This window comes from Haliotis rufescens, unplaced genomic scaffold (genome assembly GCF_023055435.1).
Source record: "Haliotis rufescens isolate VD_foot unplaced genomic scaffold, xgHalRufe1.0.p SCAF_20, whole genome shotgun sequence".
In the NCBI taxonomy this organism is placed as follows: domain Eukaryota; kingdom Metazoa; phylum Mollusca; class Gastropoda; order Lepetellida; family Haliotidae; genus Haliotis; species Haliotis rufescens.
Window position 1 is genome coordinate 21,940,140 of NW_025963891.1, and position 20,058 is coordinate 21,960,197.

Genomic DNA, 20,058 nt, shown 5'->3' on the forward strand with positions numbered 1-20,058 from the left:
ATTCAGGGTGGGGAGTGGGAGACCTATAGGGTGGTGGCTGAAGTCTCTGTCCATGCTATAGTTTAGTAAGTACTGGTTGTATTCAGGGTGGGGAGTGGGAGACCTATAGGGAGGTGGCTGAAGTCTCTGTCCATGCTATAGTTCAGTAAGTACTGGTTGTATTCAGGGTGGGGAGTGGGAGACCTATAGGGAGGTGGCTGAAGTCTCTGTCCATGCTATAGTTTAGTAAGTACTGGTTGTATTCAGGGTGGGGAGTGGGAGACCTATAGGGAGGTGGCTGAAGCCTCTGTTCATGCTATAGTTTAGTAAGTACTGGTTGTATTCAGGGTGGGGAGTGGGAGACGTATAGGGTGGTGGCTGAAGTCTCTGTCCATGCTATAGTTTAGTAAGTACTGGTTGTATTCAGGGTGGGGAGTGGGAGACCTATAGGGAGGTGGCTGAAGAATCTGTTCATGCTATAGTTCAGTAAGTACTGGTTGTATTCAGGGTGGGGAGTGGGAGACGTATAGGGAGGTGGCTGAAGTCTCTGTCCATGCTATAGTTCAGTAAGTACTGGTTGTATTCAGGGTGGGGAGTGGGAGACCTATAGGGAGGTGACTGAAGCCTCTGGTCATGCTGTAGTTTAGTAAGTACTGGTTGTATTCAGGGTGGGGAGTGGGAGACCTATAGGGAGGTGGCTGAAGTCTCTGTCCATGCTATAGTTTAGTAAGTACTGGTTGTATTCAGGGTGGGGAGTGGGAGACCTATAGGGAGGTGGCTGAAGCCTCTGTTCATGCTATAGTTTAGTAAGTACTGGTTGTATTCAGGGTGGGGAGTGGGAGACGTATAGGGTGGTGGCTGAAGTCTCTGTCCATGCTATAGTTTAGTAAGTACTGGTTGTATTCAGGGTGGGGAGTGGGAGACCTATAGGGAGGTGGCTGAAGAATCTGTTCATGCTATAGTTCAATAAGTACTGGTTGTATTCAGGGTGGGGAGTGGGAGACGTATAGGGAGGTGGCTGAAGTCTCTGTCCATGCTATAGTTCAGTAAGTACTGGTTGTATTCAGGGTGGGGAGTGGGAGACCTATAGGGAGGTGGCTGAAGCCTCTGTTCATGCTATAGTTTAGTAAGTACTGGTTGTATTCAGGGTGGGGAGAGGGAGACGTATAGGGTGGTGGCTGAAGCCTCTTCATACTATATACAGATAGACTTATGTAATATGGTCCAGGGTGCCGTTGACAAAGGTGATCTTAGTGCTAAGGTGATAGTAACTCTCATGCTTAGGTTGTTTTGAACAACGACACCCTGGGCCCCATTGCACAAAGCATCTAAGCGTTACGATTATCCTAAGTCTATGTTTAAGTATGGGAGTTATGATCGTCTTAGTGTAATATTGCTTTGTGGAATGCAGCTCTAGTGTTCATCAGGATAGTGGTGGTGGCTGAAGATTCTTCATGTAAAAGTGAGTGAGTGAGTGAGTTTGGTTTAACACCGCTTTTAACAGTATTACAGTTATATCACGGCGTGTCGGCTTAATGTGGGAGGAAAGCCCCAAGTGATGCAGGTCTCACGAGTACGGGTAGGGTGCTGACAAACCTAGAAACATAATCGGGGCGAACCAGGATTCGAACCCACGATCATAGGTTTCTGGCATGCCCAAGGGACGCAACTCTGCACAGCGAAGCGCGGCGCCTTAGACGACTGGGCCACCCGTGCCCCCTCATGTAAAAGACAGACATATAGACATATATAGGAAACTCCTGCTCATAATCAGGGTGTGGAAGCAGGAGATCTATGGGCGTGATGGCTGAAAGGGGCAAGTGTGCCTGCTGGCTATCACTGGAACTACAAGATAAGGCTATCAAGAAGGCCTGTGGCTCCGTGCAGGCTCACAGGTGCTTCCTCCTCGGAGAAATACATCTCTCACTGTATGTACACATGTATATTAAAATCACAGAGATAAAACTCATTAGAGCATCAGAATCTTTGACCAAGGGGAATATTTCACTGCCAAGAGTCGTCTATAGCACTTGTATCAAGCATGTACAGGCAAGGATAATATTTGACGAGGTTAAACCCTCAAAAGCAGCTTACAAATTGTTCAGTGAGTGACACATTAAGCATTGATCATTGTAGCAATTTTATTGCATGTGCTTAATGGTAGGAACAGGGATACAAATGGTGCAATACCATACTCTCTCTTTCATTCACATATCTGTGCACTGAGAAGAGCTTTTACAATGTACACCCATGTGGAAACAGAACTGTCAACACTTTCAAAATTTCAAAACCTTCCTCACAAGTGTTCTATTATATCCTTAACCTTGATGTCAATAATCTTAAATCTGACTTCAAAGAAATCTACACCTCCAATATTTAAATCGATCTGAGATGAGATCTACACTACTACTACTCCCAGGCTTGGAGGGTCTGATGTGAGGTCAACACTACTACTACTCCCAGGCTTGGAGGGTCTGATGTGAGGTCAACACTACTACTACTCCCAGGCTTGGAGGGTCTGATGTGAGGTCAACACTACTACTACTCCCAAGCTTGGAGGGTCTGAGATGAGGTCTACACTACTACTACTCCCAAGCTTGGTGGGTCTGAGATGAGGTCTACACTACTACTACTCCCAAGCTTGGTGGGTCTGAGATGAGGTCTACACTACTACTACTCCCAGGCTGGGAGGGTCTGAGATGAGGTCTACACTACTACTACTCCCAGGCTGGGAGGGTCTGATGTGAGGTCAACACTACTACTACTCCCAGGCTTGGAGGGTCTGATGTGAGGTCAACACTACTACTACTCCCAGGCTTGGAGGGTCTGATGTGAGGTCAACACTACTACTACTCCCAAGCTTGGTGGGTCTGATGTGAGGTCAACACTGCTAGTACTCCCAAGCTTGGTGGGTCTGATGTGAGGTCAACACTACTACTACTCCCAAACTTGGAGGGTCTGATGTGAGGTCAACACTGCTAGTACTCCCAAACTTGGTGGGTCTGATGTGAGGTCAACACTGCTACTACTCCCAAGCTTGGTGGGTCTGATGTGAGGTCAACACTACTACTACTCCCAGGCTTGGAGGGTCTGATGTGAGGTCAACACTGCTACTACTCCCAAGCTTGGAGGGTCTGAGATGAGGTCTACACTACTACTACTCCCAAGCTTGGTGGGTCTGATGTGAGGTCAACACTGCTACTACTCCCAAGCTTGGTGGGTCTGATGTGAGGTCAACACTGCTACTACTCCCAAGCTTGGTGGGTCTGAGATGAGGTCAACACTGCTACTACTCCCAGGCTTGGAGGGTCTGAGATGAGGTCTACACTACTACTACTCCCAAGCTTGGAGGGTCTGAGATGAGGTCTACACTACTACTACTCCCAAGCTTGGTGGGTCTGAGATGAGGTCTACACTACAATTTCTCCCCAGCTTGGAGGTTCAACATCTTGCTACTACACACAGTGTGAAGTGTCTGTGAGCCGTTGAAGCTGCTGTGATAATCACTTTGTGTTTACCTGGAGGTACGCCACAGGTAGACTTATCACAGCAAACATCAGTCACAACATACTGGCTCTGGTTACCTCCATGATATATGGGCTTATTCTTGAACCAACAAGAGTAGGGCAAACACTGTAAGTATCTCAGCTGGAACATCATTCTTGTGCAAGACAGACTAATATCACTGTTAATTCTTTTGATTTCCAACTGACAGAATTTCCAAACCATTCTTCTGAATCACCTTAACTTGTTTTGTACTTGCATTTGTTTTTCAAAAGGAATACGGGACATTTATATGATAAGCTGTTCAGAACTGACCAGCGGACAGAGGTCTAAATCAAAGTGATAACTGTTGTTCCCATCTATGTATAAAATATATAGATATTTCAAAAAGAAAAAAACAAACCACATTATCCATCGAAAATGATCCATGACAATTTGTCATTAACCTATCAGGCTGTGTGGCCTCTGACTTACAACCAAGACAACTGAAAAACACCTTCTCCATGTCATTACTGATAGTTCACGGAAGTCACTGATTCCTAAAACAAAGACAGGGGATACATTCAGGAAAGTTCTATCTGATCTGGACCAATGAAATGCTATCAAGACTGCCATGTGAGCTAGCACACTACCAAGGTTCAGGGTTTCTGCCCTTCATCAAACATTTATCATGTCATACTGCTAGATAGATATGATTCCAACTTGGTGAAATATGGCTGCAGACGATTTCCTGTTTTTCCCTTCTAACGGAAACACTTACTTATGCAACTTCTGAGACATACTACCATAAAATATATCTGATGTTTTTTTCTAAACCAACTGTTGGTTACATCAATAAACACTTGCTTGTCGATAACATATCAACATGTGGGCATTAAACCTGCCAAAATCCAGTTTCCTACCATAATCCCCAACATCTCCATTAAAATATGTTACAAAAGTATTTTAGTCGTAACTCCAGTGAAATCTATAGACACAATCATGACACATCAAGTGAACATCCATTTGTCTACAGCTTACATAAAATGATGTATTCGACCAGTCTGTGCAGAATGTAGTTAGTTATATGTATTAAATGTTTCAAGTCATACAAGTTACAATCTTGTTCTTATGTGGAGAATTCACTGTACATGAACAATAATTTCATTTCTGCTTCTGGAGAACCTCATTCACTTAATATTTTATCATACCAACCTTAAACTTATTTCTGAGGAGAGTGGCCAACAGTGGGTAAAACGTTTGTCACATCTGAGGTGTCCCCTGCCATAACACGGTTGGGATATAGAAAATACCAGCATAATACTGACTCACTTCTGTTTTATCCAGAGCTGAATTACACTAGTAAAACGGACAGATTCCAATGTACAAAATAGATAGCTTTGAGTTGTATTTCAGTTATATCACTGCCTGTCAGTATAACATGGGAGATAGGAGCTGGAGTGAGTGAGTGAGTCTGGGTTTAACTCTACTTTGAGCAGTATTTCAGTTATATCACTGCCTGTCAGTATAACATGGGAGGAAGGAGCTAGAGTGAGTGAGTGAGTCTGGGTTTAACACTACTTTGAACAGTATTTCAGTTATATCACTGCCTGTTAGTATAACATGGGAGATAGGAGCTGGAGTGAGTGAGTGAGTGAGTGAGTGAGTCTGGGTTTAACACTACTTTGAACAGTATTTCAGTTATATCACTGCCTGTTAGTATAACATGGGAGATAGGAGCTGGAGTGAGTGAGTGAGTGAGTGAGTCTGGGTTTAACGCTACTTCGAGCAGTATTTCAGTTATATCACTGCCTGTCAGCATAACATGGGAGGAAGGAGCTGGAGTGAGTGAGTGAGTGAGTGAGTGAGTCTGGGTTTAACTCTACTTTGAGCAGTATTTCAGTTATATCACTGCCTGTCAGTATAACATGGGAGGAAGGAGCTGGAGTGAGTGAGTGAGTGAGTGAGTCTTGGTTTAACTCTACTTTGAGCAGTATTTCAGTTATATCACTGCCTGTCAGTATAACATGGGAGAAAGGAGCTGGAGTGAGTGAGTGAGTGAGTCTGGGTTTAACTCTACTTTGAGCAGTATTTCAGTTATATCACTGCCTGTCAGTATAACATGGGAGAAAGGAGCTGGAGTGAGTGAGTGAGTGAGTGAGTGAGTCTGGGTTTAACTCTACTTTGAGCAGTATTTCAGTTATATCACTGCCTGTCAGTATAACATGGGAGGAAGGAGCTGGAGTGAGTGAGTGAGTGAGTGAGTCTGGGTTTAACTCTACTTTGAGCAGTATTTCAGTTATATCACTGCCTGTCAGTATAACATGGGAGAAAGGAGCTGGAGTGAGTGAGTGAGTGAGTGAGTGAGTGAGTCTGGGTTTAACTCTACTTTGAGCAGTATTTCAGTTATATCACTGCCTGTCAGTATAACATGGGAGGAAGGAGCTGGAGTGAGTGAGTGAGTGAGTGAGTGAGTTTGGGTTTAACTCTACTTTGAACAGTATTTCAGTTATATGCATCAACCAAGTCAGCAAGCCTGACCATCTGATCCTGTTAGTCGCCTCTTACAACAAGCATGGGTTGCTGAAGACCTATTCTAACCTGGATCATCACGGATCTCTTGTGGACATAAGAGTGGAACATCCCACTCAGTTAACAGATCTAAGACGACCTGCACTGCTATGTCTCAGCAAGTTTAGAGTGAGTGAGTGAATTTGGTCATGCATGTCATTGTACCAATATGTCATAGAACATTGCTCATATCAATCTCAGGTTTTTCTGCCCAGATTTAAATACTTACATGTTCCTGGGTGTGGTGTAAAACAACATTTGTTCACCCACTCTTACTCACACAAAGCAAACAGTGAACAAATTTGTGAAGGTGAGTTTTGCGCACTGTCTATATAGTAATATTACAACAATATCATAGTGAAGTCGCTTTAATGCCCCTTTGAACAGTATTGCAGTTGTCAGCTTGATGCAGGAGGAATGTGATGCATGTCTAAGAGGTTTACAATTTTGGGTAAATATGGTCGACAAATCTAGAAACATAATCATGCAGGCAGCAGTTTTAGAATCAAGGGGTCCTGGGGCTCTAAACATTTTTATCTGACATATCTGCATCTAGGGACTCAATAAATCCATAGTAATTACATTAGTGTTATGACAAACACTTGTCAACTTTCACTCCTAATTCTGACCAGTGGCAAGGAAAACCTATGGAATGCTGGGTACAGGAAGCCAATATTACAGCTGAGATTACATCAGCCAAGGGTATGTTGACTGTGAAGCTGTGGAGCATGGTCTCACAGCTCACTCCCAGCTGTTGGTGTTGATTCTAACCCTGGGACATGTTTCACAGCTTACGATTTCAATATTGATGAACTTCATTGAAAGCAGGTTTCTGATATTACATAAATATGGGTCTTATAAACAGTGTTTGTGAGAAGGAAATGACACAATATTGCATGGGCTTCAGCAGGGGCTGGGTGTTGCTGGCTTACAAGGTTAGGAAAACAACTCTATTTCTGGTCCGGATACTGACAAGTGCTGAGAGAATATTAATACCTTCATCACACGTCATGCCTTGCTCCCTACACACCAGGTATTGGGTAGACGGTTCAGCTTCATCACAATCGCTGAGAATAAGTCTCCCCTCGTACAAGACATGCAGCAATACAGGGGAAACTAGTTCTTTCATTTGCTCTGACTGTGAGATATCTGGAGACGCAGTTAAGAAGGTTGCCTAGTGTGAGGTCTTCTTGATGGGTTGACTTGAGGACACATAGGTAATTCCCATTCTATAACATTTGAAAGTTTTGTCATCTGCCATGATATCCTGTAATGTCGAAGTAATATCCATATGTTTACTTAAAAGCCATGTTTACAGGAACACAAATATGAACAAAGAACATCTGCTGGGGAAGTAGGCCTTATATGAGTGAGTGAGTGAGTTGGGTTTAACGCCGCTTTTAACAGTATTCCAGTTACATTGCAGTGTGGGAAGAAAGCACAAAGTGATGCAGGCCTCAGATGTTTACCACTTTGGTGAAACCCACGAGCACGGGTATTGTGCTGACAAACCTAGAAACATAACTGGGGCAAACCGGGATTCCAACCCACATAGGTTTCTGGCGTGCCCAAGGGACGCAACGCTGCACAAACGAATCACGGTGCCTTAGATGACTGGGCCACCCGCGCCCCCGACTAAATATGAATCAAGATGGAGAGATTAGTGACATAAGAGATGAATGGAATAAAAGATTATAGAAATACATATTAATAAAAATATTTAAAAAATTAAAGAAAAAACTAGAATAGAATGTTAGTCCTCCACAAATGAGGACTGATATCAGACAGTTACTCTGTAGGAAAAATGCTGCAGATTCATAACTCACTCACATGAAAATACTTCCAAATAATTTAACTAGTGTCGAGCTGTCACATGCAGAATATGCTGAAGAGTACGGAAACATCAGTCTTCAAATTACCCATGTCATTCAGTTTTCAAGGTGATAAAATGATCTAATTAGCTTACAACAACAAACTGATATCAAACACAAATATATTCTGGCTGCTAGGGTGGCAAACAGATACTTAGATGATTTGGTAAAATTCACGATACACCATTAATGAGATGATCCATGCACGTTTCATTGTACGCTTTGTCCAAGGATTTCACATGGAAGATCGTGAAAATCCATGAAGTTGACAAACAAAGTCAAGGTCATTAAAAGACATCTAAGAACCATGACAACTGTACCAAAGTTACCTGTAATTTTTGAAAACTTGAGATCAATAATAGTATTTATAATTACTAAGAACAAATGAAAAAGCCAAGGGTGCATGGACATACATACAGGTTACACATACATATATATGATGCATATCTACAAGCACTTGATGACAGACAGAACCTCCCCAGAATTACTTAATCTTGTAACTACATACACAAGGAACTGTATTAACTCATGCAGGGAAAGCCTTACCGTGCCCATCTTAATACGGAGGTACTTTGGTCTCGGTACCATACACTTCTTGAGAAACGAGTGATGATGGTCCTTGAAAGCCATTGTGATTTGATAGCTGTCACGTCAGTAGCTGGTTGCTATCAGGTGCCAGTAGCAGTCTACTGTCGTACATATCCTCGGCTGCAATCTACGCTTGTGTATTTCACCATGCTCTCACACTGGTTAAACACGCTTCTCCATGAGAATGACAGTATTAATCCAATACCCACTTGTTCCTGCTGTTTTTTTCCGATATATATTGATAGAAGCTGGCATGGTAACTTTGATTTTTCAATTAAGGTTTTTTCTTGATCTGATACTATTTTCCTTCTGCATATTTGTTGTTACGCTTCAGATATGCTGCATCCTCAAGGGAGGTTATTCATTTGTGACTAACCAAGTCTAATGATTTTTACCTCTGTCATTACATTCCACACAAAAAAGCCTGTCTATAATCAATTCCCTTCAGAACTACAAAAAGGTATTTCCAAATTTGAAAAGGTTGATGAACAAAATGACATTTTTTTAAAGAAAAGAAATATAGATCTTATAGTATTTAAAAATGTCCACTTCAAATATGCTCAAAATCATGACCAAAAAGGATGAATGTCACAAATGAATTTTTTCTTTCGGATATCTTTCATATCAAATCGCCATTAGCCAAGCCGTCTGATCCAATCTGGCACAACACTGCCACAAGTTCCCTCCAACTCCAAGACCGGTTGCAGCACAAAGCACTTTATACATGGCACTAACACATCCACTTGAAGACGAGACCAAAAAGAATATCCGAAAACACAAATAAAAATTCAACAGCTACTTATTCCTTCATTGATAAAACAACGCTCCTCAAAATGTGCTGCTCAGTCACAGCTGAGCACAGCTTGCCAGCAGCTCAAACATCAAATACAGCTTTTCTAAAAGTTGAACACTAAAGATTCCCAGTTGTCCTATTAGAAGATCTCCAGACACATTTGGCCAGGAATTCCTGAGAACCAACTAACGGCCAAGCCACCTTTGGCATCAGAGGCAGATAGCCACCCAAACCCACTGCTGCTGAATAACTACGACCATCTCAAAAAACAAAACGGCTTAGGTCTGCTTATACTACCAGGTGAGTGTTGATATCTATGCCACTAGCCCCAGAGTGGAGATAAAAAAAACGGTGGTTATATCTAGGCCCCTGAAAGGTCGTCTAAATGAAAGATGGGCAAAGGGGAGGGGTGGGATAACTGTTATTAGTTGATATGGAAGAGCCAGTGATATTAGTGAGATATATCTGGGCAAGATGAAAGAAAAGCAGCAGCCTGTTTGACTACTTACAGCAGCAGCTAACACCTTGTCTATTTACCCATTGTACCCTGCAAGCAAGACATGCTGCTTGATGATGTGTACATGTGTTGCTTTGCTTTGCAGAACATATGTTTGGGGAATTATATATGTCTCTTTCTGTTTGGGACCGTAACTATTGGTTACAGAGCAGATCATATGTTATGCTGCTGAGAAAAGCCTGGGTTTCAACAAAAACATTTACAGGCTCAAAGTTTAAAGTGAATATTGATGACTAAATTTATGTGAAATTTGACGTAAAGAAAAAAAAATTATGTGAAATTTGACGTAAAGAACAAAATGAAGCTGTTTGAAAGTGAATTTTGATAATTAAACTTATGTGAATATTTAAGTTATGAAAACATGAAACTGTTTAAAACAACTTAAGCAATCCTCAAGATTTTAAAAAATACCATTAAAAAACAAAATGATAGAGATAAAGAAAGACAAAAAGTTGTTTTTGTTGTTGAAAATAGAACAAAGACTTGTGCTAACAGGAACTAGAGATATGAAATACGACAGGGAAGATACATCCTGACAACTCCAGACATGATTCTCATCCTCCCCAAACCACCCTTGAGGTTTAACCATTCTCATAAAAGCTTGATAGCATCCCTCCCATAGTGCTATTGACAAGCGTATGTGTTATCAAGTGTTGTCTTGATACACCTGCAGTGTCTAGTGTCAGGGATGGGGCAGGGGGTGCTCCTACACAGGGAAATATACAACCCTGCAGGATCTCATGGCCATTGTTTGCTTGTCCACTTCAGGCCTGCGGAGAACTCATAGGGTAGGACTGGACACTTAAACACAGACTTGTTTTGAGAACTTATAAGGAATGGAACAATTCATTACCTTTTGCATTGAGTACAATATTGGGGATGCAAAACATAACATTACATGAACGTATAAAATTGTTTTGTTCAATAAATAGAGCAGATTTCATGTTTTTTTCATTACGCAATATAGTTAAGTTCAAATTTAAAGTTTAAATAAAATTGAGAAATAAGTGTCACCAGACATACTTCAAATCATGCAACACAAGATTTGATAATAATATTGCCATTAAACTGATTACAAACATGAAGAACCAAAGATGCCAATTACATAATTACTTCAATAAACAAGCCCAGACATGCCAGACCTGTATTACTGATTGAACTCTACCATCGTATGTTCTTCCAAAATCTACAAAGTCAGGATGAAGTAGACCAACAATACACCTGATAAGCATAAGATCCACCACAGACCATTAACCAATGCTTAAGGCAGAGTTAATCACTCATGTAAACGAGCCCCAACATCTTGTGGTTATGTTGAAAGCATCAGCATGCTCGTCCCATGTGAGGCCCTGCTGGAGGCACTGAAGCAGTCACCTTGAAGACTTGTGTCAATAGCAGTGATGGGATGTCAATACACCACTGACATCTCCATCAGATGCTAGCCAGACATTACACTCCATCCAAATGGTCAAAAGAGGAGGAGGAATGATGGGACCATCGTTGTTTATTTGCATTTTTTACATGCAGGCAGAGAAAAGGCTGCAGTACCACGGGTGGTGTACATAATGCCAACCTGATGCTTGTGTTTCCCTCTTACTTTGTGTGGATTGTAACGCACCGTCCCCTGCCTGCAACATACATGCATGGGATGGGAAGGGAAGGTTGGGGGGTACAAATGTCAGGCCGTGACACATCAATAGTGCCGGTTCAGTGATATGTCTTTCTTCATTGTGTCTGTGACCCTCTCCTTCCACTGCATGTGTATCTTGGCACGTGTAGGAATGGCTAGCTTTCATCTGACTCAGTCACAACCCTCATCATACCTGTTCTCATCTTTCCTATCTCTTCCCATGTTTCCACTTTAAAACTGTGTTTCCATAGGGATCATATTTAGATTTAGGTACATTTCCACATGGAAACCAGGAATAGATAAGGGGTCTTGTAAAAAAATTGTAATTGAAAAAAACTGAAAAGTCAGTTAAGGAGTTTGGGGAAAAAATGTCAGTTTCTTCTTTGCATTGATCTTTAAAGGCATGCAAGTGCAGCATAGATATGGTCAGATCTTGTTTTCTTGATGTAGGAAGTTTACACCGGTGACTGTTTCATTAAGAATTACAAAACTAAGCAGCAGGTTTATGTTGTGTTGAAATTTTTCAATATGATTAATATATAGTTTTTGCTATTGTGGTATTTAGGGCCCATTATTTTGGGATGGGTGCTTATAAGGGTAACTATCAAATAAAGGCTTATGTAACTCATCAAGAACATGAACATGAACATTTCACACTGACCTCCCTGACACTGTATGTGCAACAGAAATCATCAGCTAGAGATGTATAGAGAGTGCTGTTTAAGCTGAACTCAAATCTAAATCAGACTAATCTAACTAATCTGAAAGAAGTCAATGTGCATTCAACGTATGAGCATGTTTCCAGGAGTCAGGGTCCACCCTGGGTCTATCTTTTGTTGAGTCTAGGTAGTGACCAACTGAACATCTACAGCATGGTAGCAAATGGCACACACAACTTCAGTAACATCATATACATAGCATTGTGCATTCTCTGAAGCCCCAAGTTAATTTCCTTGAATAAAAGGATTATTGCATAATGCTCCACGAAGAAACAGTGGCAATGTTCTTCAAAATGTATACAACTGAACTAGTTTTAATGATTAAAACAGACATAATTTTTCATCCAATGGACTGACAGCACATATTACTTGCATTCATTCTCATTTTCCATGCGAATAGGAAGCAATAGTCTGGTAGAACCTTGAAGTTTGAAAGCAAACATTGACAGATCACAGATTCCATACTGTAACTGAAACTGGGGTGGTCGGGTAGCATAGTGGTTAAAGCGTTCGCTCGTCATGCCGAAGACCCGGGTTCGATTCCCGACATGGGTACAATGTGTGAAGCCCATTTCTGGAGTCCCCCGCTGTGATATTGCTGGAATATTGCTAAAAGCAGCATAAAACCATACACACTCACTGTAACTGAACTGCAATAGTATGTTTTAAACAAACTTTAAGAAAAATACTACTTTCTCCAAAATGTCCGAGTTCATTTGAAGGCATTACCATCTATATTTGAAAACAGCTGAAGATGCAGAGTAAAAGTAATTTCAAAAACACTTAGACACCTGTTGCACTCTAACATACCCCATCACCTCATCACAAGCGATAAGCCCCTCCATTAAAGCATTACAACAACATATTACACACAAACCCATATACTACATGACATTAATATACAATGTTTCACACCTTCCCACATAGTGAAACACTTCTACTTTCCATCTATTACTATTGTCTAAATGAACAAGGATCCTGACAGCATTCTGGTCCTAACACAAAGCATCTGCTCATCATTGGCCCGGGGGTACACAGGGATCGACCTGGCAGCCTTGCCAAGTCGGTTGAATGGAGGGTTCACGTCTATTGTTTTGTCAGTGTAGAGTAGACTGATCCCGAGTAATATCAACCACCTGTGGAGGTGGCAACCTTTTCATATTGTAACACACATTTGCAGGAGATTGACTGTAATTTTGCCATTAGTTTCACCCTGTAAACAGGATATTTTTCAAACTTGTGAATTCTCCCTAAAAACTGGCCTGATGTCGCTTTGATGTGTGGGGGTGGGAATGCAGGTAGGAAGTCCCGGAAATGTGGAGGTGTTAGGAGACTGTGGTGAACAATTTGGTCGTAACCATTGCCAGATATTGCTTAATCAAATTCATATTTTTAGTCAAAGTTTTTGTCATGCCTGACAATGGGAAAAGGGCATTCGCAAGTCCATTGACAGTTCTGGAAGTAACTGTGATCACCACATGTGTCAATTATACATAATAGTGATTAAGTGAGTGAGTGAGTGAGTGAGTGAGTTTGGCTTAACACCACATTGAACAGTATTTCAGTTATATCAAGGTATGTGTCAGCTTGATGTAGTATGAAACCCTGAAGTGGTGTCTTAGATGTTTTCCACTTTGGTGAAACCCACGAGCATTAGTGTGGCATGGACAAACAAAACATAATCAGTTCAAATCATATGACCCATGCTCACAGGTTTCTGTCACACCAAGGGAACAAACTCTGCACAGCAAATTATGGCACCTTTGATGACTGGGCAATCCGTTTTCAAAACATGCTCTGAAAAGTAGAACTGAGTCGTCTACTGTCTTGTGCCTTGTCATCCAGTCAGACTAGCCTTGAAGACACAGGGTAAAGATTGGTACACTAACTGTCTTGATTCTAAGCCATAAAACAGCAATGTCCTTTTTGAATACCAAATTCACTTGTGAAGTGTGAGAAAGGCGAACTGATCCAGAATAAAGCCTCTGTTTGAAGGTCATGAACTTGAGCATTCAATGACATGTCAGTCAATCAGCACTGTCAATATGGGAGGAAGTGAAATCCGAAAGCACAGGTAAGGCGATGACAAACCAGGGATGATGGTTCAGGCGAGGCTGGGGGACTGCCTCCGTGGTCTAGTGGTAGAGCATCCGCACAGGGAGTGGAAGGTCCGGGGTTTGATCCCCAGCCGCGTTATACCAAAAGACGTTAAAAAAAGGTACTTGTTGTTACCCTGTCTGGCGCTCATTAAGGGACTAAAACAGGGACTAAAACAGGGACTAAAACAAGGACTTGGAGGCTGTATACTGTGTCTGAGTGGGGTATTCATGTTAAACTGCACAATAATCTTGGACGTGATGTTAAAACCCACCTTACAGTGAGGCTGGGATTCAAACAAACAACCAGCTGGGACACAACTCCATAGAGTCTGCTTATGCTACTGGGCCAACAACCATCAGCCTTAATCATGATAATCTTCATCTAAATACCCTGTTGTTCATAGAGATGATAAATTGATTAAATTGTTCTACCTGGGATCAAGATGTTCCCACTGTCAGCCACTGGTTTGCCTGGCCCAGACCCAAACACACACCACAGCCTGCTGTGACTGAGATGAATATTGCTGTCTGGGGCAATAAATACCATTTCACCAACACCAGAAATCATAGCTAAGCTTGAGACACTGGTGGGTGCAGCTTGAGTGATGACAATATACCCCTTGTTGGGAATCTGGGTTTGGTTAGAATAGGTCTCTAGTAATCAATACTTGTTGTAAGAGGCAACTTAATGGATCCGGCAATCATGCTTGATGACTTTGTTGATTGCATGTCATTTTATCCTGATGGCAGGGGATGATGCTCATAATATCAATCACTGGCTTGTCTGGTCCAGACTTATATACCGGCCAGTGGATATCGCTGGAATAAGGCTAACTGCAATAACACTACAACAAAATAAACAGCTGGCTCTACTCACATCAAGCAACAACTTGACCACCTCAATCTTGCCATACAAAGCTGCTTCATGTAGACATGTGCCGTTCAGTGTCGCTCTATTGATATCCATTCCTGTCTGCAGCAGTAACCTGAAACAGATTCAACAATTCAGTCAAAACTTGTAAGAGTGAGGTTGTATGGTTTTACGCCGCTTTTAGCAATATTCCAGCAATATCACAGCGGGGGACACCAGAAATGGGCTTCACACAATGTACACATGTCAGGAATCGAAACCGGGTCTTCGTCGTGACGAGCGAACGTTTTAACCACTAGGCTTCCCGACCGCCCCAAAACTCGTAAGAATAGATTATCTTGCACTGTGTTGTGTACACATGAAAAGCAAACTATTATACAATGTAGTCAATATGACAGTTTAATGGCATCTATACAGAAACAAAAAGGGTGGGAAAATGGTAGTCCATGATCTGTGGAAATAGCAGAGGGCATGCCGTTATTGGAAGTCAGTAGCCCTGTAACCCAGTACCCCAGTCATTAGCCTTTTCCTGTACCTACATGTATGATAAAGTTCATCGACATGTCTGCTATTCATTCCAGCATTACACAGAGAAACAAACACAAGTTGGAAATAAAAAAGATTTGATCTAGTGTTGAGCCAGTGCTATCAAAGAATTATGCTTCGAGTAGTGAGTGAGTTTGGTTTTATGCTGCTTTTAGCAATACTTCAGTCATATAACAGTGAGGGACACCAGAAACGGGCTTCACACATTGTACCCATGTGTGGAATCAAAACCAGACCTTCGTCATGACAAGCAAACACTTAAACCACTAGGCTACCCCACCAGTCCTGCCTGGAGTTGTTCTTCACAATTAACTCCCATTTATCAACACAATTTTAAAATTTACTTCAATTGTTTCAAATGAAAACTATAGCGAGTGAGTGAGTATGGTTATACGCCACTTTTAGCAATATTCCAGCAATATCACGGTGGGGGACACCAGAAATGGGCTTCACACAGTTGTACCCATGTCGGAAATCGAACCCGGGTCTTCGGCGTGATAAGCGAATGCTTTAACCACTACGCTACCCGACCGCCCCTAATGAAAACTGTAACAGAACTAACCTAAGATATCTTAGCTATTGTAATGGGAAACACTCATAGGATGCCATACAATTTACCCCATCTGGTTAATGAACCATTTTTCAGGAATTCCACACCAAAATTTCAAAGAGAAAACCCCATGTGCATTTCTAGCAGTTAAGACAGGTGTATGCAGCCTTCTTCCTCTAACGTCAGGTTATGACATCCATTACGAGCCAATCAAAACATCCTCTCTTTGCTCCACTTACTGTAATGCCTTAATGTCAATATTCAATAGGAGAGTGTTTGCCAAAAAAAAGTCTCCTGGGTGAACTTCTTTCAGCCAATTTGAGCCTGACCTTTTTATCGAAAGGAAATAATAAACATAGATATCCGAGGCAGGAAAAAGGATGCTCTACAAAAAAACAGGCTGTTGAGGAAGGCTATATGGAGCTTGTGATATCCTATCTATAGTGCTGGCCACGATAAGGCCTGCAGGATATGACATAAGCTGTGCAACAGCAGGAGCAACTGTACTTGCAGCGACAGCAAAGCTGACGGGGTCGTCAGGACAGTAGGCCTGGGACGGGTAACTCGGGTGAGGTGGGTACTGAGTAGGACCCGGGTACCCACAGGACTACACGGACCCGTTGTTGGTCATGTGATATATTGTTTCATGACAAAATTTCACTATGTAACTACATGGTTACACGACAATTCTAAGTCTCTCATGTTCGCATTTCTTCATGACTATGAACACGTTCCATCTGACTTATATATGTTTGAACAAAGCTAAAACTTGAGTCAATTTCAGTGTATGCCTGACCACATCGTTTAATATGTGTATCTAAATACAGGGCTGCTGTCAAACTATTCCCAATTGGACATTTTGTAACTATCTCTTGACACCAACAGCGGGTACCCGGGTACGGTCGGGTAATAGGGGTGTGGGTACCCAGGTAGTAAATTTGGACTCATCCCAGCCCTACAGGACAGGTACTAAAAGAACTACATCGGGTACATATCTGTATGCAGATATATACCCAATGGAAAGTTTTTATTCAAATATGGACTTAATATGAATTAAGTCCCCTTTTTTAATGCTTTGGGTTGGCTGGTGAGTTAGGGAAAGGGTAAGCTGTATCAACTCTATCCATGAATGTTTTCTACGGGCAGACCAACACACATGAATTATATATCAACAGCATTACAGGTTATGCCGTGAATGAGAACAAATAAGAAGGTATTAATGTCCACAGTTTGGTGGCTGGGGTCAGTTGTTCAGTATTCGATCAACCTTCAAGACAGATATCAGCACATGAAACTCCCTTTACTCCTTCAGCGTGTCACAACTGTCAGTCAGTACTGTGAGGCCTACCATGGGAATCACTGCAGCCCCAACTCTACCAGGAGAACAAGATGTGATACGTCCAGAGCTCCAGATAACTATTTGGGCAATTGAGTTTTTACTCTAGGGTTTCTATTTTAATTGGTTTATTACATTTTCCATTGGGTAACCAATATTTTTTAAATCCAAAAGAGTGAACATTTTAAGATTTGATAAAAATGAGATAATGTTTTAGATGATAACCATGATAACTGTTCCAAATATATAGGCTTGACTCAGAAAGTAAATTAGCTTGTAATTTTGTTTCGGAAATTAGCTCCTTTTCACACTTGCTGAAAAATCTTCATTGGATATTTACGTGTGCTGTTTTTATACATTTGAGTTTTTCATTAACGCATACGTTGATTGTAATTGGGTTTTGAATATTTTGCTGGGGTGTTTCCCGCAAATACGCTGCTTATCTGCTTATCACAAGATGTGGGATTCAACCACATTCTTCTCAGAGGGCCTGTGCTAATTGATCCTTGTTATAAGGGCAACCTTGTCATGCTCTATTTGAAGCCTCTGTGCCAACAACGACCCCATCAGAGAAAGTGACACCAGAGTGAGTGAGTGGGTTGAGTTTTATTCTGCTTTTAGCAATATTCCCGCCATATCATGTCCAAGTATGGGCTTCAGACATTGTAACCATGCGGAGAATCAAACCTAATAGAAGGAACTGTGGCGTATTGAATGACTGGGACAACCGTACCAACTAACCAAATATGTACACCCATAAGATTACTGTCGTATCAGCACAAAGTCAACCTCACCTATCTTTATAAGTATAACCATGTCTTTCACCAGTTCAAGGCCCCCACTGTTTAATAACCACATATCTAATACTTCATCATGCTCCATACCATTATACTTATCCTACATTGACTGACATACTTCACTGATACCTACATACACTTGTTCACCTAACATATAGCAGAGCCAGTGCCACCCAGGCGGGGTTCCAGCATAACGGTATGTCTAACACATTAGCACAGTCTTGGTGGATCCACACCTGATAGTTAGTTCAGAGGCCAGTCGAGGAAACTGGAACTGAAGATAGCTTTACGACTGATATGCTTCACGGCCTTTGAGCCTATCTGCCTCTAATGGTGACAAGATGATATTAAACACTTTCAAACTGACCATTACCAGATATCTTGAAGACCAACAGATGTACATGGGCGTTTTTCCTCTAGTTCACTACTCTGTGATAAAGCATCGCATGTGATAAATGCCTCCTATTAATAATATGGCAGATTTCTTGAGGATTTTACATGATTTCTAATCTGGAAGAGGTTGCCATGTCGATCCATGCAATTACCTACCAAGTGTTTGAAACTTAAGATGAAAGACTGGTCCTTGCCACCAACCTGATGAACGACCCCTAACACTAGAAACCTACTCGGCTTGTACAAGCTGTGTGTGGTCATATTTAATAAGGTTCAGTGAGTCAGTGAATGTTTTGGTTTTTTTCAATTTGGCAAGATTTCTTCTATATCAAGGTGGCCCTTAAATACTGAGGGTTGGCAAAGTAGAAGAGTGGGCTGATAATGAGCAATAATCCTTGACATAATGTCTGCCAAAACAAAGTATCAAAATCAGAAATATTTATTTTTAGATAATTATTAAAGCCGGGACCGATTTAAAGATGATAACATTTGTTATTTCATCAGCTATAATGGGCAGTGAGTGAACGTTCATCAACACATGGAATCTCCACCCACACCTCCACCCACCCATCTCCAGCAGCAGATATTATCTACACCTGATCAGAGTCCGATGTCCGGCCCCAAATCTGCAGCAAATGTCAGTAATAATTGCCAAATGTGAATCATACATTTCTAAATAAAAGTTAATAGGGTTATATCTATTGTGATCGCATGGTCCAGGTGACTTTCATTTCGCTGATAACAGGACCAATAAAGAGGTAGGGGCTTAAATGCAGAAATTTACATTATTGCATTGAATAGTATGTAAATACCTCCTAAGTTAAGAAAAGTTGTTTTTTTAAATATCCCCAATTAAAAAAACAACAACATTTTTTTCCAATCTGCTGGCCAATAGCACTTAAGTTTGGAATCCTAGATAAATAAATCCCTTGGGGCGAGTTTCTGGAAGAATCAATTTGAATACTGTGAATGACTGTGGCACCAAGTATCTACTACGTACGTGATGATGTCCACATGGCCGTTCCTGGCAGCAAGGTGCATGCATGTCGTCTGGTTGTTGTCTCCCAGATCCTTCTCATTCACCTCCAGCAGCTTCAGACACAGGTTGTTCCGCAACAGCATCTCCACCACCTGCAACAACACCACACACGTCAGTCAAACAACGCTTGTAATAATGTCAAAGTGATGACAACTGTATAAACTATTACTACTATTAAAAGACTGATTCACAAATTGTAACTGAACATGAATTCAGGTGGACCTAGAAAAAGCATCACATTAAGGCCATGAGAAATTCCATTCTAGTCCATCAATG

At 41.5% G+C, this 20,058-nt stretch overlaps 1 protein-coding gene across 2 annotated transcripts in view; it reads right to left on the minus strand.

The window, feature by feature from the left end:
• LOC124137949 (caskin-2-like) overlaps positions 1–20,058 on the minus strand; it is a 232,591-nt gene that overhangs the window by 116,752 nt on the left and 95,781 nt on the right. For both annotated transcript variants that reach the window (XM_046504412.2, XM_046504420.2), the window contains exons 6-7: positions 19,744–19,874; positions 15,128–15,236 (exon numbers count right to left, since the gene is read on the minus strand). In XM_046504412.2, the coding sequence (XP_046360368.2) occupies positions 15,128–15,236; positions 19,744–19,874 (240 nt within the window). The remainder of the gene's footprint in view (positions 1–15,127; positions 15,237–19,743; positions 19,875–20,058) is intronic.